The 12,690-nt window shown below is 55.1% G+C and overlaps 6 protein-coding genes across 6 annotated transcripts; 1 reads left to right on the top strand and 5 right to left on the bottom strand.

The window, feature by feature from the left end:
* Window positions 1-74: 74 nt before the first annotated feature.
* IWZ02DRAFT_95389 (Alpha/beta hydrolase fold-1) lies at window positions 75-1,136 on the top strand. The gene is made up of 2 exons (XM_066771467.1): window positions 75-661; window positions 730-1,136. The coding sequence occupies exons 1-2, from the start codon at window positions 257-259 to the stop codon at window positions 1,072-1,074; spliced, it is 750 nt and encodes a 249-aa protein (XP_066618718.1). The 5' UTR covers window positions 75-256; the 3' UTR covers window positions 1,075-1,136.
* IWZ02DRAFT_95394 (uncharacterized protein) lies at window positions 1,022-2,067 on the bottom strand. The gene has a single exon (XM_066771468.1). The coding sequence runs from the start codon at window positions 1,843-1,845 to the stop codon at window positions 1,198-1,200; it is 648 nt and encodes a 215-aa protein (XP_066618717.1). The 5' UTR covers window positions 1,846-2,067; the 3' UTR covers window positions 1,022-1,197.
* A 463-nt stretch (window positions 2,068-2,530) lies between these two features.
* On the bottom strand, window positions 2,531-3,723 carry IWZ02DRAFT_494171 (uncharacterized protein; the record flags this gene model as incomplete). Its single annotated transcript, XM_066770000.1, has 2 exons — window positions 2,531-2,568; window positions 3,153-3,723. 2 exons carry the CDS (start codon window positions 3,721-3,723, stop codon window positions 2,531-2,533), a joined length of 609 nt encoding a protein of 202 aa, XP_066618716.1.
* A 1,187-nt stretch (window positions 3,724-4,910) lies between these two features.
* Window positions 4,911-6,070, bottom strand: IWZ02DRAFT_95332 (uncharacterized protein). Its single transcript, XM_066771466.1, has one exon. It carries the CDS (start codon window positions 5,950-5,952, stop codon window positions 5,197-5,199), a length of 756 nt encoding a protein of 251 aa, XP_066618715.1. The 5' UTR covers window positions 5,953-6,070; the 3' UTR covers window positions 4,911-5,196.
* A 995-nt stretch (window positions 6,071-7,065) lies between these two features.
* Window positions 7,066-7,951, bottom strand: IWZ02DRAFT_95322 (uncharacterized protein). The gene is made up of 2 exons (XM_066771465.1): window positions 7,280-7,951; window positions 7,066-7,148 (listed from the first exon to the last, which is right to left on the bottom strand). The coding sequence occupies exon 1, from the start codon at window positions 7,845-7,847 to the stop codon at window positions 7,446-7,448; it is 402 nt and encodes a 133-aa protein (XP_066618714.1). The 5' UTR covers window positions 7,848-7,951; the 3' UTR covers window positions 7,066-7,148; window positions 7,280-7,445.
* Window positions 7,952-9,616: 1,665 nt separating this feature from the next.
* IWZ02DRAFT_385285 (kinase-like domain-containing protein) lies at window positions 9,617-10,900 on the bottom strand (the record flags this gene model as incomplete). Its single annotated transcript, XM_066765393.1, has 1 exon — window positions 9,617-10,900. One exon carries the CDS (start codon window positions 10,898-10,900, stop codon window positions 9,617-9,619), a length of 1,284 nt encoding a protein of 427 aa, XP_066618713.1.
* Window positions 10,901-12,690: the final 1,790 nt, after the last annotated feature.

Below are 12,690 nucleotides of genomic sequence, written 5' to 3'. Positions count from 1 at the left end.
TCCTGCAGGTGCTCGACAGTCTCCTGCATAGCACAATGCAGCGTCCTCCGCGCTTCACTCAGGCCACGCATTACTCAGGGTCCAGCGATTTCCTGGGATCGGAGCTCTCAAAGCTATCGTGGAGGCTGAGCGGGAGAGGGGCTGGCTTTTTTGTCCATTACCTGACCTGGACAGTCTCCCCCTCCCACGTCTTCGACCATTCTCTCCAGCATCCCAGATTTCTACATACCTCCAGTCACCACCAACCATCACCACCATGTCCAAGCCCGTCATGCTCTTGGCTCCCGGCGGGTGGCACACGCCCGACTGCTACGACATTGTCCGCGACCAGCTGCACGCGCGCGGCTGGACCACCGACACCGTCGCGTACCCGTCGGTCGGCGGCGAGCCGACCAAGTCGCTGCCAGACGACGCCGCGGTTTTGCGGGCCAAGCTGGAGACGCTGGCCGACCGGGGCCAGGACATTGTGCTCGTCGTGCACTCGTACGGCGGGCTGGTCGGCGCCAATGCCGTCGAGGGCCTCGGATACGAGCAGAGGAAGCGCGCGGGCAAGAAGGGCGGCGTCATCATGTTTGTCTATCTGTCGGCGTTTGTGGTGCCCAAGGGAAAGAACATCAAGGATATGCTGGGCGGCCAATTTCTGCCGTGGATGAACTTTAAGGTAAGTCTTGCTTAATCCGCTATCACAACTACAAAATCAGGGGCAAGCAGAGATAATCATGACAACAGGGCGACATCTGCACGCCCGACACGCCCGAAGCCATTTTCTACCACGACGTCGCGCCGGCGCTGCAAGCCGACGCCATCGCCAAGCTCAAGCATACGAGCGCGGCCGTCTTCTCGTCGCCCGTCACGTACGAGCCGTGGCACGACATGCCGACCTTCTTCCTCTACTGCGACGCCGACGCCGCGCTGCCGCTGCCCGTCCAGGACCAGTTCGTCGCCCTGCTCGGCGCCGGCGCTACCACGTTTCACTCCAAGGGCAGCCATTCGCCGTTTTTGAGCGTGCCAGAGGAGGTTGTTGAGGGACTGGAGTTGGCGGCGAGGACGGGGGTGGAGAGGAAGTCGGAGTAGAGTGGCGCGGGATGGGTGTGATGGAGGCTAAGATTGTTGTCCGTGATGTGATACCATTGAGTTTGGTCTGAAAGCGAGCGCGGAGTCCAGTTGGAGGGAACCCTCTCTCCAAAAAGTCCCCTTCTAGAGAGAAAATCCATGTCGACGCACAAACACACATCCTTTCTTCCTCTCTCTTTTTTTTTTCCCCCCCTTCTTCCTCTCCCTCTTTCCATCCCATCCCATCTCACCTCTTCCATTTTCATCATCGCCCCTCGGTCTGCCCCGCCTCGCCTCAATCTGGCTAACAACGCCCTTCAACAACCCTTCCAGAACACCAGCCATCCATCCCTCCCTCTTGCGTACATGCCCACGACTCGCGTGCAGTTCACCCGGGAAACCCTTACCGACTGAACCGGCGTCTCCACCCGCTCGGGCCTCGCGCGGGGCGGGCCGAGCCCCCTCGCTTTTCTTGGTCAGGTTTTTGTCGTGCGTTTGGGTGGCTCTATATGGGTATTGGCCCTGGCGTCTAGAGGAAGAATGAGTGCGGAGGAGCCTCCGCGCGGTGCGGGTGTCGTGTCGTGTCTTGGACATCTCATCCTCTCTCTCGCGCTCAATGCACACTGCACACGGCGAAAAGGATGTGACGTGCGAGATTTCGATGCGGTCCCTTTTTGGGCGAAAGATTTGTCGACTGCTGGCGGGCGCGTCATCGTCGTCGATCGCCTCGTCGTTTCTTTCTGTCAACTTCTTCGTTGCTTCTGGCATGTGCATGCATGTGCGATAGATCATCGCCTGTTCGTTTCGTATCGTCTCTTCAGAGACTTATGGATTTCTCTGCACTCTTTCTTTCTTTTTTTCTTTTTTTTTTTTTTTTTTTGCCGTTCTAACTGAGAGGTGGTATCTGGATGTCACGCACGCATGCACAATGCGGCGTCCCCCTTTCCTATTCCTCTTGATTGATGAGGTCCCCTTGAACAATCCAACAATCCATCCCCACCCACACCCACACCCCCATCCCATCCCATCCCATCCCAACCCACCGGCGAAAACCGCAAAACCCACCACTGAACCCCCACAAAAGCCGACGGCAGCGTGGCAAGCGGCAAACGGCAGCTGCTACTACCTCAAAAGGCGACTCTGGATCGCAAGCCTTCGCGAAGAACTCAGAGCGCGCAGAGAGGACAATGATGGAGGACTGCCCCTCCGTTTGGATTGGCGGTCTCTGAAACGGACTGTCTAATCGAGGAAAGTCACGGAAAGTTAATCGTGCAGCTCGAAAAGTAAACTTTCAATCAAGGAGGAAATGTTGCGCAGATTGGTGGAGCATAAAAGGCTTTCCATCGTTCCGAGTGGTATCAAGGGCAGACCTCCCAGACCATTTGAACGCTTCACTTCGGCCGTGAAAGTCTTTGTGGACTCGACAGTGCAGCGCCGTGAGATTTTTACAACATGTCCTCTCTCTTTGCAGGAGCTTTTAAGCAGCGTTGGCAAAATCACTATGGGGAACCTGAACTGATGTTCCTGGTGTTAGTGATTTGAATGTGGAAAGTCACGGCTAGGGCGTAAGTGACTTATAAATTGAGCTTAATAAAGCAATTTAGGGACAAAGGAACATGTGACATGGCGCAAAGCAAAACTAGGCGACTGGTTAGCTTTTGCTATTTTACGAAAGTTTAGTCTACGACGACGCGTTGTGAAGCTACCAAGGTATATTTTCGACGCCAGTTGCAACCAAAAGAAAGACCAGCTTTCTCTCCACCAACTCCGAATGCCCATACTCCCTAACTGACTGACTGACTGCCATACTCCCTCAAGACACCTTACGCAAAGATTCACAAGCCCGGAAAAACAGAAGAAAAAGAACTTGTGTCCGTTACTCAATTTGCGCAAACAGCGGGTTGAATTTTGCGGTGGTTGGTTTCGCACCCTGTGCATCAAGGGTTGGTTGTCTTTCGGCGCTTTGAAATCCTCTCGCCTTCCGGTGGAGTCGCTCTCTCTCAACGCGATTGGCGGAGCAGGCGATGCTTCCAGTCTGCTCAGCAAACCGAGAGGCCTGCGCAGACCGTCTAATACGTTCGTCGTCCTGCAAACCTCACAATTCCAGGTAAGGGTGTAATTTGAATCGTCATCAGAATCGTCGTACAGCGTGGAGAACGACTTGGCATTGCAAATCTGGCATTCGCGATCCTGGTCCTTGCATGTTGCAGTGTAGGCAAGAAATTGATCGCGGAAGTCTTCATTGTCGTCAATCATTTCTTTGAACTCCTTAGATTTATTGAGGTAGTTGATGTGCTTGGCCGCGTACTTGAGGACAGTATGATGGAATCCTGGTTGCAGCGTATTGTCGAAAATCTCCCTGATGAGCCCTGCGAACAAGATTGGCGAAAGGTTGCGTCCAGTGGAGTGATCACTCACACAAGGACATGAATGGTAGTATTGCATGCATCCGAGGAAGTCGCGTTTCTTGTCGTTCATCAAGCCACGGAACTGGTAATTTTCCGCGATTGCGTACACGGAGACATCGCTGATAATGCATCTGGGGCCTTTTTCCTCGATGTCTTTGTATTTTTTGTCACTCCATTTTTCGTTTTCGCGATCGAAATCGGATGGATTCAGATAGCAAAAAGCCAGGAGAAGACTGATGTGCTTCGGGTCTTCATCGTTCATTTGGAAGGCGATTCCGATTTACAAGCGTTGGCAAAGAAATCCGACTGCGCCGATAGAATAATTCTATGCACGTAGAAACTTTCATCCTGCCAGTGAATGGTGAGATCCGTGTGTTCCTGCAGCTGGAAGCCAGACTTGTGGAATTTCTTCAGATGACCTCGTAAGACTATATCGTCAAAGGTCAGCACAGCTTTGCAAATACAAGAAGAAAGCCACACAGTCAATGGATGGCATGTTGTCGCTTGGCTCAGACTCGAGAGCCGGTCCCCCGTAAATATCCTCGAACATGCGGAAAAAAGGGGACGACTTGGTGATCAAACCGCCAAAGCTTGCAGATGCAATTGCAAGTTTTGCGGAAATATGATGGCGAGGAGATGGTAGGAAATCGTCGTGGTGGGGCTTTTGTCGCTGCTGAATTAGGCTCAACGTTGTTGCAGTTCGGAATCAAATAAGCTGATAACTCGGAATTCCCAGCACCACCAGCACCAGAATAGACAGGACACAAATCGTAGATCCGGGACAGTTGGAAAAGGGGTATATCGCGCGATTGCCGAAGGAGAAATCAGCATGGGTCAAAGAACGGACTCCGAATTGCATGAAGCCACATTAATGTGAGTAGAATGGAAGGGAACGAGTTATGAACGACTGAAAAAAGCAAAGACATTGAGACAAGCAAGCGAAGTGGAATCAAACGAGCCCAGAAGTCGGCCAGGCAAACAAGCCACCGGACGACTGACCAACAAGTCTCGACGCGATTGACCATCAGCGCAAGCGCCGCCCCTGGCACTCTTCCGCGTCTTCTGAAGCACCAGAACAGAAATATGGGCAACTGGACATGAGCCGCAATTCTCAGGAACAATCTCAATTCCAAGTGCGCTGGCCTGAATCGAACGACTTGCATATCGAGGATCAGAAACAGCCTGTCAAAACCTAAAAGCCGACAGAAAAGGGGCGACACGCACGGCTGCCACTCACCACCATCAGCACTTCAAGACGAACTTATCCTCCCTCTTCATCGTCAATCTCATCCATCGCGACAGCTTCGCGGCATGCTCTAGCTCCCTGCACAACAATCCACCTCTCCAATTTCCACTCCTTCTCGCAACATTCATTGCTTTACCGAGGAAAGCGTGGCTCCACATCGAAAGATTTACTGCAAGGCTACCACGTCCCGTCTCTTCTCGTCTCGTCCCGCCTCGTCGCTCACTGCTTTCGACAACGCCGTTGAATCCCGCGCCGCAAGTTGACTCGCACGCGTGACATCACCGACCGAGCTGCCAAGGAGAGAAAAGCATTCGCCGAGATGGCCAAGCAATAAGCATGCAAGGAAAGGAAAGAAAAGAAGAGAAAAGACGGCGAGTGATTAGCAAAAGCAAACAAAAGAAACCCACCATTGGCCGTCGGGGGCGGCAACATCGCAACCAAGCATCCGCCGCCTTGGCCGAGTGCGGACCAAAGATACAGTTGCACCTGTCACTGCCGCCGCGCCCATCTTCTTACCTGCCTACCAAGATCGTCAATCAACTCATTAGTAGGTCGGGGGTCAGCAGATTCGCTGTCCCGCTCATCCGCCTGCAGTCTACACAGTCCGGCGGCTTGGCTTGGCGGCAGCGAACGGACAGACAGACAGACAGACAGACAGACAGACAGACGGGCGAGGGCAGGGAGATCAGGAAGAGATTGGAGCAGTATCAGGTGAATGCGGCGCGGCATGTGTGATGCCGAAGCTAGCGAGCTGGAGCGGACGGAGAAGATGCCGCGCCGCAGCTGCCAATGCCGCTTGGCGAGGCGAGGCGCTATTTTGATTCTCTGTAAGAAGGAATGAGGAGACGAAGGGATCGGGCAGCTATCGCTACCAAGAGCTGAGCTGACGAGGATGGACTTTTGTTTGTCGGCCTTTCCGTCTGTCCGAACGTACCTATGCAGTTTCGGTTTCAGCAGCACGCCAGCCGGTCGAGCAGAGACGGCCGACAATGGCAAGAAAGGCAGACAGCATGGAGACCTCGTTTTGCGCATGACCGAAAGTCCCAAGCACAAGCGGACGCCTGTGACAGACGGCGTCGCGTCGCGTCTCGTCCACCTACTTCGTACCTGGCTGGGCACCTCGGGCTTTCTAGATGGCTTCTCGGGCGCTTCGAGTCGATGGAGGCGAGCACGAAAGATTGAGAGGTACAGCAGGCGGTAATAGCCGAATGGGCAAGTTGACGGGTCGTTTTGCGCTCGTCTCATCCTCCTCGTGCGCAGTTTGGACAGTAGCGGCGCGGCAGCGGCAGCGGAGGACGAGCACCGAGGCCCGTCGGTGTGTGCGTAAAGAGACGGCTCTCCTCGTCTCTGCTGTTGCTGGGCGATTCGGACGGATCTGGCGATGGTGCCGAGGCTGTCGTAGCGCTATGCTCGATATTGGCATGGTGGCTAGAGCCAAGAATGGCAGCGAGAGGTTGAAGTGACAGCAGCAGCCGGCGAGGTCATGGATGGCGGTCTTGGGTTCGTCGTGAGGTAGGTAGCCTACGGTGAGGGCGCATAGCGAGACATGAGTGGGTTTCTTTTCCGGTGGTATAGCAGGAAGACGGCCAAGAAGTAGCCCTCTCACGGAGAAGACGAGTCGTCGAAACAGCACCTGGAGTGACACTCGGTTGACCTTCCTCCCCTCCAACACCACGACGCTTTTTCTCCATGGATCGGAGAGTGACACGGCACGGCACGGCACGCCAAGCAGACGTTCCCTCGCCCAGCATTCCGGCTCCTCCCCGCCCCGCTGTCGTGGCCCTGACAGCCATGTCCCCTGCGCGCTCCTCAACCGCATCCCCATCCCATTCCATTCTCCGCGCTCTTGGCTCACAGCCGTCCCCGCAGCGTCTCACCCATACCTAAGCTAACGCAGCAAGCCCTCGGAGCGACCGTCACATCGGCGACGCACAGAGCTTGGCAGTGACTGGGCGGGCGGGCGGTCGAGGCCCGTCTTGGCCTTATAATCCGTCGTAGTAAGATGTTAAGGTGGTGTAGGTGTTTGCTTTTCCGAATGCCTACTCCACCGCCACTGCTCGTTTCTTGGCTCGAAGACTTGATACCGTGCAACGGAATCCATCCATCCATCCATCCTCCCTTGCAAATAATTATGTAGCAAAGACGCAAAGCAAGGAAATCGCCATGTCAAAACGGCAGCGTGCCAAGCGACGCCAGTGAAGCTCCCGCCGCCCACTGTGTCACCTCACACCCCGCTTCTCCACCTCCATGTCGCTCTCGTCTTCACATCCATCCATCCATCCATATATCCACCTCTGATGACTTGTCCACCTCCCTGCCCTCTCCCCCAAGCAAGCCCCTTCCTTGTCCCGCCCGCCAAGCGCTGCTCAAAGCCAAGACAAGAGGCAAAACCAAACGGCGCCAGCCAAGCGCCCACCTAGCGCGCAGCGTCATGCTTAATGCTGTAGGTAGACGGTACACATGTGCGCGGCCTTGGCCTTGGCCTTGGCTCTTTGAGGCACCTACCCACCACGCATGGAGACATGATCCGACTCACTCACTCACTCACTCACTCACTCACTCACTCACTCACATGGCCATACACACTGTCATCAGCCAAGACGGTGCGGAGCGTCCGCCGCCACTGCCAAGCTAGGCGCGCTGGCTTAGTTACACCTGCTTGCCTGTCTATCTGCCTGCCTGTTTGCTGGGTATCAGATGTGTTTATCCATCCATCCAGCTACATACCCACGTAGCCCTCATTCCGGCCTTCCATACAACACCCCAGCCAAGATAGAGAGAGATGTAGATCTGAACGTAGGGAGGAGCGAGAGGACGGATGACGCGTCATCAGCATTCCTCATGTTCCTTCGCCGTCGGGTCCAGTGTGGCATCCGGATCCGTCGTCCCTCGCTCACCTCAGGCCACCGTGCAACGCACCCACCTGCCGCTTCAAGCAATGCGATGATGGTGCTGAAGTGCGGCGGCGCCACTGCCCACACAGCCCACACCAACCAAACCAAACCGTATTTTTTCCTCGAGTCGTCTTTCTTGCAGGGATGTGGATGAATTGATGGGATCGGAGAAAGGAGAGGTGACACACACACACACACACACACACACACACACACACACATACACATACACATACACATACACATAGAAAAGCGTTAGCCAAGTCATACTTGTTTACTAGATACATAGTCCCAACACCACCACTTTTTCTGCTCTCTCCTCTCTCCTCTCCTCTCCTCTCGTCTCCATTTTTTAATTGTTTTTTCTCTCCTTCTTTTTTTTTTTCTTTTCTCCTCTCCGATTCCCTTATTTCTCCGCGCATCTCCGCGCATCTAGCTAGCCACCTTACTTTAGTTACCTAGCTGCCTTCAAAAACGGTGGAGGAGAGAAATGAGTCGTTAGTTGAGCGCGTGTGGCTGAGCTATTTGTTCTTTCAGCTGCGGTGTAGTGTGGAGGGAGGAGGGCGGGATATCTTGTCTGCCGAGGGGGAGAGAGAGAAAAAAGAGGAGTGGGGGGGAAGGGGAGCGCAGTGCAGGGCTGGATGAATGAATGACGACTGTCTGACTCGAGTGCGGATGGGATGATGGGGTGCGAGTAAGTGCGTGTGTGGGGCATTTGGCCGTAATTGGACTGACTGACTGACCTACCTACCTACTCCTAGGCAGAAGACGAATAGACAAAGAGGAGAATCACAAACATCAAGTTAAGAGACATGAGATGATGGTGATAAGGATGAGTGCGCGTCTTTCAATTCTTTTGCGTCCGTCAAGTGTAGGAATAAGCACGGTCCGTCCCATCCAAGTGTCATCCAGCCCGTGTAGCGCTCGCTCCCAAGTAATGCAAAAATATGCACGCCAGCCTGCCTTCTTTCTACTCTACATCCAAAACAGTCAACGCTGGCTCGCGTAACCTGCTCCCCACAAACTCTGCCAGCGCCATCGCCCGAATAATGCGCGGGCGGCGCAAGCAATTCAACAGGTCAAGGGGGAACCCTGTCGTCTTCTTCTTCTTCTTCTTCTTCGTCTTCGTCATTGTCCGCGGCCGTCATGGTAAAAAGCAAAGATCCTCAGCCCAAATGTGTACAATGATCCCAACCCGACCCGTCCATCCATCCCAGTAGCAGTGCAAGTAATCAAGAAACGCCAACTCGTGGTATCAGAAACGCCATCATCCGCCCCGGAGGCCCCCCGTCCATGAGTGCAGGAGGGGCTCGCTTTCTTTCTGTACGGTGCATCAAAACCCAATCAAGCAAGCAAGCCCAAAAAAAGGAAAACGAAGAAAAAAGGTGGTGGCGCAAAGAAAACTATCTTTCAGCGACGAGGACAGCAGGAGCAGCGGTCGCGGATTCATGTAAACCCGGGACGCGAGAATTGTGCAAGACGAGGAGGAAGACGACGCCGAACACGCGTCGCTCCAGCTGCATCCGCACGCCTAACGTATCCGTGACGTGAAGGAAAATGGAGAGGGAGCCAATCGCATCAGTTAGGCCGCTTCCGAGAAAGAGGAGCAAAGAATGCCCTGTGAAGCATTCCCCGAGACGATTGCCCAGAAGCTCGCGTTCCCATTTGCGAGCTCGGCTTCGGTGTTTGTGTGTGTAGGTTGAACAAGTTAGCGGCGGCCTTCGCATTGCGCGAATTCCAGATGCTCGCCCGCCCACACACCAAAACCACATCCCCGGATTCTCCGGACCCATGAACCTGGAAAAGTGGGGCCTCTCTCAATAACAGAAATCTTATCGTTCGCCGTGGTCTATCACAATCCGAAATGCATGGCGCAAAATGGTGGAAGAGACTGGCATAAAGTTTGAACAATTGGAACCAACTTTCAACTTCCTCTGCGCGCTGATAATCCGCTCGGCGGCAGGGTGCTTGGGGCAAAGAAACGTAGATAAAGAAAGCAGCGCATGGGGGGCCGATCATGACCACCCATGGCCCATGTCGAAACGGTGTTGCAACGCCTTGGGGATCTTGCTCTCTTTGGGCGGGAGGTGGTGATGCTTCTTGACTGTGAGCGCTTTTCGTGCATTCTTGCAACCCACCCTGGTGCGAGCGTCGACCGACACGGCCGAGGAAGTATCTTCAAAGCTCTCTGGGGTGCAGCATTCAATGGCTCGCATCGTCGGGGTGGCCAGGACCTCGCGCATGGTGATGCGCTTGTCGGGATCAGGATGCAGCATCTTGATGATGAGCTTCTTGATTGACGGATTGTCCAAGTGTTGGAAGCAGGGCGCAGTCTTTGGGTAAGCGTCGGGCGAGTTGTCGTCGAGGATGCGGCCATCGGGATGTCGCTCGAGCCACTCGTTCCAGTTGCGCATATACGCAGCAAATTTGACGTCGTTTTTGGGGTCAGCTGAACCCCATGGTTGCTGGTTGCACATGTAGAAAAGACAAATGGCGCTCGACCATACGTCGACAGCCCTCGGGTCGTACGGGCCTCTCTTGTCGAGAATTTCGGGCGCGATGTATGGCGGGCTTCCACACAGACCTGGTTTGCAGAGTCGAATCTCGCCCATGTTGACGCCACATTCGCCCCGAGCAGCACGCAGGCCTGGATGTTCCCCGCAAAACACTTCAGACACGCCAAAGTCGGAAATCTTCAAGTGACCTTCGCTGTCAAGCAACAAATTCTCCAACTTCAAGTCCCTGTGAGCGATTCCGTGGTCGTGCAAGTACAGGACTCCCCTGCAGAGCTGCTTGAAGAAGCAGAGGCGGTCTGCTGCTCGGTAGTGACCACCAAACTGCGGCGGAATGAAGAGGCCCCTTTTGACCAAGTCATAGAGCTCTCCGTGCGGACAGAATTCCATAATATGGCTCCATCGACCATTGTGTTTGCAAAGGCGGATGCTCTCAACAATGTTGGGGTGGTGGCAAGACTTGTTAATGCTGAATTCAGACTTGATTTTCTTGAGATAGTCGTCCTCGGTTTCGTCCTTGTCCTTGGTGCGGAACTGCTTGGCTGCAAACAATGCGTCGCTGACACCATCTCTTCGACGCATGACGCGCACCTCGGCTGTGGCGCCGTCGCCCAACTTGCGGCCGCGACGAAAGGGAATAGCACTGGCACTCTTGAACTCCTTGTCTAGCTCGCAATAGTCAATGATGAAGTCATCCGGAAGGATTGTCGACAGCCGGCGAGACTTGAGACCGGTGCCCTCGGTTGCCCTGCCGAGAAAGGGGCGTGACACTGGAACATTGTCCATCGGCTGTTGGTGTGAGACAGTTCCGGGCAGAGACTCGACGCTTGGACTCTTGTGGAGATAGTGGTCCCTACGGTCCACCATACCCTGCTTTGTCACGTAGTCGTCGAAAGTGATGCCATTGCGGAGTGGGTTTGCACCAGAGTGAGTTTGCGTGTGGAACGGGCGAGGCCCAAAATCGAAGGAAGTCATGGGGTCGTCGAGAGTGCTTGCAGGTGAAGTAGGGGACGGCGGGGTCAGCGACCGGGTCGAAGTGGTGGAATCTTGTTGCGAGCGAGACCAGCCCGAAATGACGGCATAGTCGGTCTGAGTAGAGGTAGGGAGGGCTTTGTTCGGGTTGGGATCGGATTGAGCAGCTACGCGGCGGGTGGGGACCGCGTGGGCGGACGCGTCCGATGAGTGGTCACTGCTGCTGGAGCTGTCGTCACCCTTTTTGGACGAGTTGGTGCGGTGAATGCGCTTCTTGACAAAGGTGCCGATTTTCTTGAAGCCGCCTCTCGGCCCACTGTCCGTGGTGGCGCGTGGACGGACGGGACGCGGGCCCGAGAGGGTCATGGTGGCCGTGGCCATTTGAGGGTCGGAGGCCTTGTCTACAAAGGCATTCGGCTGGTGAAAGATGGGAGGAGAGGTCGAGTCACTGGTGGGAGTGACAGGCTCGGGATGGTCGGTGGCTGAGTCGTTGCTGTCGCTGTCGTCGGGGACAGGAACAGAGTTATACTCAGCGGCAGCGGCAGCAAGTGGGACAGGTCGCGCCATGTTTTTAGAGGCCGAGACGGAGGGCGAGGCCGCAGATGGTCTGGGGGTGTCTTCGACGGGCTTGGCAACGAGCATGGCGGCAAGGCACAGTCGCGGCGCTGAGTGTGGAGGTGCGGGTAGCGAGACGCGAGCGTGAGACGGGGTTGGCGGGTGCAGGGAGGGATTCAGATGATGGAGGGCGAGTTAGGCTGGAGACGACGGTGTAGTAGTGGCTTGGCGTGGAGTGGAGTGGAGTGAAGTGGTTGCGGTGGTAGGTAGGTAGGTAGGGAGGTAGGTAGGTAGGTAGGTTGGTAGGTTGGTAGGTTGGTAGGTTGGTAGGTTGATAGGTTGGTATGTTGGTAAGTTAAGGCATGTAAGGTAATGGTGGGTAAGACGGCTCTGAGCCTGACGTCGTGGGGACATGAACGGATGGATCCTCAGAGCGCCTCTTTTCCTTTCCTGCTGGCCGGATTTGAGATGCCGGGCCACTCATCAGTGCAAGGCAAGCCAAGCCAAGGCAAGGCAAGGCAAGGCTTGGTTCCCCAGACGTGCCGACGATTCATCCATTCCATGTCCCCACTCCCACTCCTGCAACCATCTCGTCTCGTGGGGTGCAGCTCGCTCAACCTTCTTCAAAAATAGACCATCCACAGCCACCGGCTGCGACACATATACCACTGCCAATCGTCGCCCCGCATCTCCACCGTTGCTGGACCTGCGGAGAAAAATCTTCGTACAAAGCCCGCGTCACTTAGCCTCAGTGCGATAAGCGACTGGCTGGCGACATTATCCAGCCGGCTAATGGGCTGCAATCAACAAACGTTGCACGAAACACCTCAGCCCATCAAACCCAAAGCCAAAGGAAAAAACCGCTCACCCTCTGGCGTCGAAACAGATGCACCCTGCTCAACTCTCAACTCCCAAGGGCCACGTCACGACAGGCCAAGGACCAGCTCAACGACAGGCAGTGGCACGCTTGCGACCTGGTGTACAGTAGTAGGTCATGGCAGTCCAGTCGCCGAGCCCAATCCTCGTCGCATCATGAGAACTGCTGAATC

The sequence above is a fragment of the Phyllosticta citriasiana genome, assembly GCF_038021145.1.
Source record: "Phyllosticta citriasiana strain CBS 120426 chromosome Unknown IWZ02scaffold_16, whole genome shotgun sequence".
NCBI lineage: Eukaryota > Fungi > Ascomycota > Dothideomycetes > Botryosphaeriales > Phyllostictaceae > Phyllosticta > Phyllosticta citriasiana.
The sequence above is the reverse complement of the archived record's forward strand: the minus strand, read 5'-3'. Positions and strand labels throughout refer to the sequence as shown.

Excerpts from the sequence above, each read along its gene's own strand:
- IWZ02DRAFT_95389 (XM_066771467.1), top strand. The coding sequence starts at position 257 with ATGTCCAAGCCCGTCATGCTCTTGGCTCCCGGCGGGTGGCACACGCCC. Across the intron at positions 662-729 it reads TGCCGTGGATGAACTTTAAG|GGCGACATCTGCACGCCCGA; the intron begins GTAAGTCTTGCT and ends TCATGACAACAG.
- IWZ02DRAFT_95394 (XM_066771468.1), bottom strand. The coding sequence starts at position 1,845 with ATGATCTATCGCACATGCATGCACATGCCAGAAGCAACGAAGAAGTTG.
- IWZ02DRAFT_95332 (XM_066771466.1), bottom strand. The coding sequence starts at position 5,952 with ATGAGACGAGCGCAAAACGACCCGTCAACTTGCCCATTCGGCTATTAC.
- IWZ02DRAFT_95322 (XM_066771465.1), bottom strand. The coding sequence starts at position 7,847 with ATGTGTATGTGTATGTGTATGTGTATGTGTGTGTGTGTGTGTGTGTGT.